The sequence below is a fragment of the Tupaia chinensis genome, unplaced genomic scaffold, assembly GCF_000334495.1.
Source record: "Tupaia chinensis unplaced genomic scaffold, TupChi_1.0 Scaffold143163_1, whole genome shotgun sequence".
NCBI classification, from domain to species: Eukaryota; Metazoa; Chordata; class Mammalia; order Scandentia; family Tupaiidae; genus Tupaia; species Tupaia belangeri.
The window spans coordinates 34,086-44,720 of NW_006203007.1; the positions used below are offsets into that span (position 1 = coordinate 34,086).

At 38.9% G+C, this 10,635-nt stretch overlaps 1 protein-coding gene across 1 annotated transcript in view; it reads right to left on the reverse strand.

Moving 5' to 3' along the window:
* LOC102469841 (vomeronasal type-2 receptor 26) overlaps positions 1 to 8,045 on the reverse strand; it is a 23,797-nt gene extending 15,752 nt beyond the window's left edge. The window contains 3 exon segments of the mRNA XM_014582236.1: positions 1,067 to 1,345; positions 3,290 to 3,581; positions 7,978 to 8,045. Of these exon segments, the coding sequence (XP_014437722.1) occupies positions 1,067 to 1,345; positions 3,290 to 3,581; positions 7,978 to 8,045 (639 nt within the window).
* Positions 8,046 to 10,635: the final 2,590 nt, after the last annotated feature.

A 10,635-nucleotide genomic window follows, 5' to 3' on the forward strand; every position in this document is an offset into this window, starting at 1 on the left:
CACTTTCTGTCTCTCCATCTCTCTCTGTCTCACTGGTGAGGGCACATACTCAATAGCTGTAGAAATTAAATTAATAAATAACTCAACAGGTGTTATGGTAGTTAGGGTGGCTGGATTTCCATGTGACCTACTGTGATTCAAGTTCTGGATACGGTGACTTGACAATCATGCTGGCTACATGAGTATGCATGCCCAAAATCCCAAGAAAAGATTGAAGGAGAAGAGATTGTAGCACCACCTTGTCCCAGTGGTGATTTATCACATTTTTTTCCTTCTGGTGAATGCACACACACTGTGACAAAAGCTAAAAAAATAAAATAACATAACATGAAATAAACCTCCAGGAGTCAGCAGGTGGTGTCATGGTTTAGGTGGACTCCCACATGACTGGCAATGGTGTGAATCACAGAACTGGAAGCTTGAAAACATGCCAGTCATTTGTGCATGTATGCCAAAAATCACAGGAGGAGAATGGAGTAGAAGGAGTTGTGGTGTGGTCATTACCCTCTGGGGGGGTGGGGGGTTATATCTCACTTTCTCTCTCATTGTCTCTCTCTGATGAATATATGTGTTACATATATATATATATATATGTATATATATATATATATATATATATAAAACACTTTAAAAAACCCTCTAAAATTTATCAGGTGCTTGTGAAGGGCGTTTACCTGCCAGGGAAGAATAGGCTGGGCTGCATTTCCTGGGGGTCTCCAAGTTTGCCACATAGTGATCCAGCAAGTGAGCATCCAAAAAAGTATAGCCAGATTTTACTGAAGTGAAAATCTTCTGGGTATTGGGAAGGGTTCACTGTCTTGAGAAATTGCTTAAAGCCAGAAATTTTCCTTTTCTGGCTTGACAATAAGAGACTTCCATGGAAAAAGTATGGTGTGAGCTTCATAAAATTCAAAATATCATTCCACTCTGAGGAATCAAGATTTCTCATGATCCATACCTTTCCCAAAATTAAATAGAATTCTTTTTCTGTTCCTAGGTTCCAGACACTCCCTCCATCACCATGTATTATATACACATTTGCTGATGAAACTCTGATCCTCTTCACAAGAGTAAACTCATGATCTAAAATGAGACCTTTAGTGGCAGGGAGCTTTTCTGTAAAGGCCACACAGATATCTTTTTCTATCATCTTTGCCTTTACATCCTGGAGGAACTGCTCCCCTTGCATATCATCAGATACATAGAGTGCCACCCACATCCAGCCAAAATGCAGCAACAAGCAGATGATTCCATGAGTTAGAGAGCTGTCCTTGGTGGCCATCTGATAAACTGATGGAAATTGGTCTTTATCATTTAGGATGGGGTCAAAAGGACCATATGTGACCTGAATAAAAAAGAAATAATCTGATTCTAACCTGATTTGGATTTTGGATTGTTCAACTTAAACAGGTAGAAGATAAATCTTTACCTGATAAGATCATAGAATGGAATATTGAGTGAAGAAAATGCATACTGTGATAAAGAGCAGTAGAAGATTGTTTCTCACACACATTTCTTTCAATAAATAACATGTGACTAGTCCAAATAGTAGTATCACTTCCAGACCAAAACATCAAAGAAAAAGTATAAGGTTTAATAATTGTTTTATTGTCTAGTGTAGAAACTGAGGGATGCATAAATTTATAAAAATGATGCAACAAAATGGTGATTCTGCTACCTTGAGTTCATGTGACATAAGGATCAGAGGCTTCCTTTCCTAGCAGCCAAGGTTAAAAATGGGGAAGAACATTTGGAGTAGGGATACTAAGACAGCATTGTTGAGACAGGGAGGTAGTGTTGTTATATTTTTATCAACTCGACCAGGGAGAAATGTTCTCATATTGAAATGATCACCTTGTAAGCTAAATAATGTGATTGAATATATTAAAAAATGTAAAATAAAAAAAATAAAAAATAAAATAAATTTAAAAATTTTTAAAAAGTCAACTCTGAGAAAAAATGTTGTGTTTATGTTATGATACTATGTTTTATTACCACAGAATAATCTATATCATCTTAAAAGATATCTTAGCCTCTCTGACATTTTAAAAATGTAACTTTTCAAGAGCATGGTTCTCCTTAAGCTAATGTGTTTGCCAGTAATGTCTCCTGAAACTTTTATCAGACAGTTTCCCTGGAAGAATCTCTGAGGTGGAGAGCTGTTACGTGGAGAGTAACTGGAAGTGCTTTCAAGAGATCCACCTCAGGAACCAGCAGTTGGTGTAATGGCTATGTCACTGGACTCCCACGTAGTTGACCGCGGTTCACGTCCTGGACCCGGTGGCTTAAAACTCATGCCAGGTGCGTGTGCGTGCGTGCGTGCCCAAGATCCCAAGAGGAGAATGGAGGAGAAGGGATTACAGTGTGACCATCCCCCCAGGGGGGTGATTTCTCGCTTTCTGTCTCTCTGTCTCTCTCTGTCTGTTTGGCGAGTGCACGCGCCCTATAGCGAAAAAAAAAAAAAAGAGATCTACCTGCATGGGTGTGAGGAAGGGCAGAGGGAGCTGGTAAATCTCAGCTACTGTAACTGAGCCATAGTCAACTTGGAGGATCTCCAGTGCTGGAATGTCCTTTCTTTGTTCAATGTTGTAATGAATGCAAATGTTTTTATATCTTTGCGTCAAATTGTCCAATAAATATCCCTTGATATTTTTCTCTCTCCAGATAAGGTAAATGTCCACTCAGTTCATACTTTTTAGGAAATATCTTTAAATTGGCCATCAATGTTATTATTGGCAATTGAATGTAATGGATATAAACAGGTGTTTGGGTGAAACTTAACATATTCCACTTCTCTTATTTTTAACTTGTTAGAGGGCAAATTGTATCATGTGTGCCTGCCACAGAGAGACAGAGGAAAGTGAGAAATAACTCCTCTTAGGGGATGGGCATATTAATATTTCTTCTCCTAAATTTCCCATTGGTTCCTATTGATGGGATTTGTGATATGAAAGCACACAAGCCCAGTGTGTTCTTTAAGCCAACAAAATCAACATTTGAACCATGCAGTCAGCCACGTGGGACTCAGCCACATGGCAGAATCTAGCCCACTTCTGCTCTTTTTCTTTGTCTCTCATCTTTGTACTGCTAATAATCTCATGACTCAGGAAATTTTCTGTTCTTTTATTGTTGTTCTGTGTTTCAGAAAATTGTGCACAAAGAACCAAGAGAAGTTTTGAGGGTTGCAAGGTATTTGTAAGACCAGCTTTTACTTTTTCTTTGCTCATATGTGAGAAGACAGCATTAAAAGCTATTTAACTCTCATTCTCCATCCTGGAAACCCACTTACCTGTGGGCTTTTATAGAGTTCCATAAGGGTTCCCACTTGGGCTGAAAATGTTGACATGTTTCCTGTAATGATAGCAACAGCTTGTTTCTGTGTCTGGCAGTTGTAGTTTGGCAGGGTCTGATTCCTTCCAGAGAGCAAAAACACAGCATTTTCTAAAGTTCTTTTGTCACTGCTAAATGCATTGTAGAGATCATAACCCAGGGAAAGGTTAGGGAGCAAATGGGGGCTCTTATTGATCTCCTCAATGGCAAAGAGAAAGGCCAGTACATATTGGTAGTTCTTCCACTGGTACCTAAACAGAGAGGACAGTGTTAGGAAATGTAATAAATTTATGTAAATCAGGATAAATTCTTCAGCCAAGCCATAAGACATAAAGGTTAGGTCTAGGCTGGTATTCAGAGATTCTCTTGCACTGGTACATGGAGCTGTGAGTAATATTCACAGGGCTTTAGAAAACCTTGAAATGGTTTTCTTTCTACTCAAGAAAATTGTGTCCAAACAATGAAGAGAGGTTTCCAAGGCCTTGTGAGGGAGACGAGGTTTTGTTTAGCTGGATGATGACTCTGCCACCTGAACAGAGGTGATTTTAAAGGACGATCATTAATGTATAGAGAAGACAACTTTTTTTTACAGGCTGTGAATAAAGAGTGCACACATTCACCATTTTTTATACATTTAAAAAATTTACATATAGGCAAGTTACAATGTGTATGTGTATGTGTATACACACAAACACACACACACACACACACACACACACACATATATATATAATATGAAGTAGTTTTAGGATTTTTAAATATAACATTGAACAATTGGACTATGGTAGTTAATATGTATATCACCTGAAATATTTCAGATTTTTTATGAGGATAACATTACCACCATGCTCCCTTGGCACTATTGGAAAGACTAGTACTCAATGATGAGTTACATTTCTAATGATTACATTCACCTTTATAACCCTTCTCGAATGTGTCCCACATGTCATCTTGTTTCTATATAGTTCCAGAAACTACAATTGAAGCATTTCTTATTTTCCATATGTTCTGGAAATTTTATATAGCATCTGAGGGGCTAGCAATTGGCATGGTGGTTAAGTTGCTAGACTTTTAAGCTGACCACAGTTCAAGTCCCTGCCCAGGAACTTGATTTCTCTCTCTCTCTTTCTCTCTCTCTTCTCTCTCTCAAGCACATATTCCCTATAGCTTATTCAAAAGAAAATAATAGCAAATAACATTAAATAAATAATGTAAAAAGAAGCATCTGGGTTGCCAGTTTTTCAACCATTTGGTACATTTCTGGTACTTTTTGATGCTTTTTTTTCTGCAGATTTATGCACTTCTATATCAACTCTTTTTCTCTTTTTTTAATTTAATTAATTTATTTATTTTGAGAGATTTTTGCTATAGGGCATGTGTGCTCGCCAGACAGACAGAGAGAGACATAGAGACAGAAAATGAGAAATCACCCCCCAGGAGGATGGTCACGCCACAATCCCTTCTCCTCCATTCTCCTCTTGGGATCTTGAGCACGCATTCACACGTGCCTGGTGTGAGCTTTAAGCCACCGGGTCCAGGATGTGAACCGTGGTTGACTAGGTGGGAGTCCAGCGACATAGCCATTACGCTAACTGCTGGTTCCCTACATCAACTCTTTGAAAAAAGTGTTAAGTATGTTTTTGTTCAAAATTATATATTTAATTCAAATCTGCTTTTCACTTATTGACTACATCAAATATTTCTACCAATTTGTAAAAACATTACTCTCTGCAGTTATTTGTCTTTTAATTGTTCATTTTCTACTTGGAAGTTCTTAACTTTTAAATTAATATTACCTAAAACTATTTTTTGAGATTTTAAAAATTGCTCAGTTTTGTTTCTTATTTATTGTTATGTATTATCTTTAATTCTGTCTACATTCTCTGGAATTATTCTGGTCTTAATCTCTTAAATTTTGACTTTAATATTAACATTAAGAAATGTCATTTTTTTTTTTCTGAGAGGTTTTGGCTTAGTGTGCATTAGATTTCTGAAGAAAAAGATTCACACAGTGAGAGGGAAAGTAAGAAATTATTCCCAAAAGGCATGGCCATCTGGAAATCCCCTATCCTCTCTTCTCTTCCTGGGACCCTGGTCATTCATGCACACATGTCCAGGTGTGATTTTCAAGCCACCAGGTCCAGGACTCAAAGAGCAGTTGGTCATGTGGGAGACCAGTGACATAAGTGCTAAGCCATCTGCTTGTCCCCTGATTTGTTAAAAAAAAGCATGTGCGACTAGAGATTTTAATGCAATCAGAACTCTACTTTTTCAGCATTGGTTCTTTTGTCATTTGTTTCCTTTTTCCTTTTTTTTTTTTTTTCTTTTTGTGTCTCTTAGAAAAAAATGCTGAAAGGACAAGGAACATTTGATGGGGAAGGTAAGCATTTGATTTTCCAGACTTTTATTGCTGTGCCAATGTGGAATATCAATTAGAAGTTGAAATCCAACTGTGGTAGCAATGAATAGGAGGCACACATCTGCGTGGCATGTATTTCAGGCCACTTTATTCAGTACTCAAACCACATAGTCAGCCATAAGAGAAACAACAGGCTTTGATTTAAACATTTAAAAGAAAGTTTCCTTTCTTTCTTTGTTTTTTTATTTTATTTTGTTTTGTTTTGTTTTTGGAGAGACTTTTGCCTAAATGTACATGCATTTGACAAAAAAAGGAATGGATATAAAGTGAGAGGGAAAGTGAGAAATCCACCCCCTGCAGGGGAGGGCCACACCAAAATCAGTCATGTGAGAGTTCAGCTACATAACTGCTGTGCCATCTGCTGGGCCCCTGATATGTTAATAAAGGATGGTACACTGAATTTTTTTTTTTTTTTGCTATAGGGCATGTGCGCTCACCAGACAGACAGAGAGAGACATAGAGACAGAAAGTGAGACATCACCCCCCAGGGGGGGATGGTCACACCGCAATCCCTTTTCCTCCATTCTCCTCTCAGGATCTTGGGCACCCACGCACACGCGCCTGGCGTGAGTTTTAAGCCACCGGGTCTGGGACGCGAGCCATGGTTGACTACGTGGGAGTCCAGCGACATAGCTATTACGCTAACAGCTTGTTCCCATACACTGAATATTTTCATGCAAGCAGAACTCTACTTTTTCTGAGTTGTTGTTATATTTTACTGTTATTTTTTTGTTATTTTTTATAGGATGTGGGCAATCACCATAGAGAAATACAGAGAGAAAGGGAGGTAGTGAGAAGAAATAAACAAACAAACAAAAACAAAAACAAAAACAAAACAAAGTGAGAAATCACCCTCTGGAAGATGATCATTTCACAATCCCTTCTTTTTTTATTTTGTACTTGGGATGATTGGATAGGCAGGTAAAATTCCACCTGGCATGTTTCTCAGGCATCTTTAGTCACTATTTAAACTATTTAAACCATGTAGTCAGTCATATGGAATCCAGTTGCCTTAACCTCCATGCTGAATAAGGAGTTTGACTCCACTATAGGTAGATCGGAATGGGCTCTGCATAGTTGAGTTACTGTGGTTTTGATTTCTGTGTCTGATAAATGTTCACTGTGCTCCCATTACAAATGTCAGAGGAATTTATGACTCCTGTTGCTGGGCTAAAATCAGACTGAAACCCGTCACTGTGTATAGCACAATGTAAGTTTCAAGCTGCTGGGTCTGCCACTCACACCTCGATCATGTGGGAGTAGAGCTCCTTAACTGCTGGATCACCTGCTTGCCCCTTGATAAAACTTTTAATCAGACTTCAAAGAGTTTTTCTAGTCCTATATGCACACTTATATAAAACTCACACAAGTGAATTTGGCTAGAATCTCCATTACCTGTAATGTTACCACTTAGTAATTTTCTATCCAATTACTCCCAGCTTGTTCTTACTTGTCCTCACTATATTCAGAGTTGAAGCTAATATTCCTGAACTACTGCAAAATCTCATAGTTAAACTTCCCATATATTTTTTGAGGACTTAAATGAAGCATTCTTTACTCTGCTTTAAAAGGAATGCAGGGACAAACAGGTGGCATAGTGTTTAAGGCTCTTAATTTCCACATGGCTGACCATAGTATTAGTTTGAGGCCTGGCAGCATGAAATCGATGCCGTGTATATGGGCAAGCCTGAGAGGAGAATGGAGATTGGATTGAAGAGTAGCCATCCTTCCTGGTTAATATATTATGGTGGCCTTTACATACCCATGACTTCTATACAGAGCACATTTCTATAATCCTTTAGTCAGTGGTGAATGCTCAGAGTGAGCATTTTGATGCTAACATTAACTTTATGTCAGGAGGTCAGGTCTCAATATGCATGTGGGCCTCACTATACAGGTCTTGGTTGCAAAAGGGTGAAGGTAAGAATAATTTCACTCATTTTGAGCCTCCCAAAGATTGGATATGGGGATAGTGCTAACAAAGTGGACAAAAACCATTAATTTCTCTCTTTTGTCTTGAAAGAAATGGAGAAACATTGAAAATAAGAAAAAGAAAGATGATAAGAGGATAACAAGGCTGAACTTCCTGAGATCACAATTCTACACTTCTCTCATTTCTGTGCATGTGATTATTCTCAAGTGAGACTAATACACACCACATATATATGCAAACAACTTTATTACACGGTTATAATCACATTTTCAGATACATATAACCAACAACTTACCAGTCATCTGTCACTTCTTGAGTTGGCCTTATCAGATAATTTTGTGCAAGTATAGTTTGACCCTCCATGCCATAAATAGGGAAAAATCCAGCCAGTACCAGATCCCCATCCTTGTCGACACTTACTTTTACGTACGACAACTAATATCTGTCACCTCACATGCCGTTTGTAAAGGCTGCAGAAGTAGCAAAACACTAATCAAAGGTAATGACATGTCTGAGCTGGCCCAACACAGATAAAAAGCCCCATGTGTGTGAGCTGAGGAAATGGAATTGGATTGTGTCTGTAGACTCAGTTCTCTGTTGGGAGAGTCAACTCTGTGGAGGGCACAGGTGATTCTTACTTACATGCGCTGCCTTCAACCTATCCAAAGTGTGTGCCCGACTGGCATGACACAAAAAGACATATATAGAAACACTAAAAAAGGCCTTTCTACAGGAACCCTGGTGCTGAGACTCACGCCTAATCGGAGCAGCTCTGACTATCCTGACTTTTTACTGTTTCACTGAAGTCCCATCCAGGAACTCTGGGGATCTCTCCACCCTGGGGCTCTGCACCTGTCACCCTCCATTTTCGTGAAAAACAATTTGGGAAAAACATATTTTGCCCGTTTTTCTCCCCCAGCCTTTATGATTTCATAATGGCCAAGGAAAGCTTTGGGGACCATCCTATCCTGAGAAAACAAGCTTTACAATTTTGTGACCAGGAGAGGTACAAAGTGCTTGTATCACAAAACTGCTATTAATATTTGTATTTTTTGATGCTGTTAATATCTACAAAATTGGACCAATGAGTATCGTTGTGATTAAATTTCTAGACTCACACATTGCTAACCACAGTTCAAGTACCTGATCCACCAGCTTTAAACTCCTTTCTCATGAGTGTGCATTTGTGCCCAAAATCCTAGAAAAATTAAGGACAAGGTATTGTCGTATGATCATTCTCTTTGGAAGGTGATTTCTTGCTATGTATCTCTGCCTTTCCAGTGAGCACACACATGCTATAGCACAAATCACTCTCTAAAAAAAGCACTTAGTGGCCAAATTGGATAAAGCCATAGATAAGTTTTTTTTCTTTGTTTTTAGAGAGAGAATTTTGCTATAGGTTGAATGTGCTCACCCAGGACACAGAAAGACAGAAAGAGACAGAGAGAAAATAAGAAATCATCCCTCCTGGGGAGGTGGTCATATTACAATCCCTTCTACCCCATTGTCCTCTCAGGATTGTTGGACATACATACACACACACACACACACACACACCAGTGCTCAGTATGAGTTTTAAGCCAATGGGTCTGGGATTCAACCACAGTTCAGTATGTGGAGTCTGGTGAAGTAAACTTTGTGCCATCTGCAGTTCCTGCCATAGATCACAGAGTCCTGGAGACTATTTCCCCATTACTTTAAAACTTTATTATTATTATTTATGCATTCAATCATTATACATCATTTAGTTTGTAAAGAGATTTTACCGAACATGATATACGCCACAGAGCAGGTGAGTTCAGAACACTACACATGACATCACCAACAGGCAACAAGCCATATCTGTGTCCCACAAATGCCTTCTCCCATTGTTTGCAAATTTTCCTTCCTGAACCCTTCCCATCTCCTACTCTCCTTCCTCCTTGTCCCCAGTGGCCATAACAATTTTTTTTGGGGGGGTGAGAGGTTTTTGCTATAGGGCGCGTGCGCGCACCAGAAAGACAGAGAGACAGAGAGATAGAAAGCGAGAAATCACCCCCCCAGGAGGGATGGCCACACCACAATCCCTTCTTCTCCCTTCTCCTCTCAGGATCTTGGGCATACACGCACACGTGCCCGGCCTGAGTTTAAGCCACCAGGTCTGGGATGCGAACCACGGTCCACTACATGGGAGTCCAGTGACAAAGCCATTAGGCTAACTGCTGGTCCCACAATGTTAAATGTTTTTATGGCTTCCAGTTTTTCAGTCTCTACCATAGAGTGTAGACAGTCAGTATATGTTAAGTGGATACAAACATGTCTCTGTTTCATAGCCTGACTTGTTTCACTCAGCAATAAATTTTCCATGTTCATCCACTTTCTATCAAATGCCAGGGTTTTTTTTTTTAATGGCTGAATAGTATTCCATGGAGTATATATGCCACACTTTTTCAATACATTCATCTGTTTGTTGACATGTGGTTTGGTTCCATGGATTAGCAATCATGAGTAATTATGCAATAAATATAGTTGTGCAAGCTCTTTTCTGACAAAACATTCTCTTGTTCTTTGGGTAGATACCCCAGGAGTGGAATTGCTGGATCATATGGTAGTTCTATTTGAAGGTCTTTGAGAAATCTCCATATTGTTCTCCAAAGTGGCTGGACCAATTTACATTTCCACCAACAATGTAGGAGAGTTCCCCTTTCACCATATCCCCCCCAACACTTATTGTTTTTTATTGTTTTAGTATTGTCCATTCTGACTGGGATTAGGTGGTATCTTATTGTGGTTTTGACCAGCATCTTCCTTATGATGAGGGATGTTGAGCATTTTTTCATATGCTTTTTGTCTGTCTGTATGTCTTTCTTAGAGAGTTGTTTATTCAGCTCATTTTCCTATCTTTTAATTGAGTTAACCATTTTCTTCTGGATTAGTTGCTTGAGTTCCCTCTGTATTCTGGTTATCAGCCCCT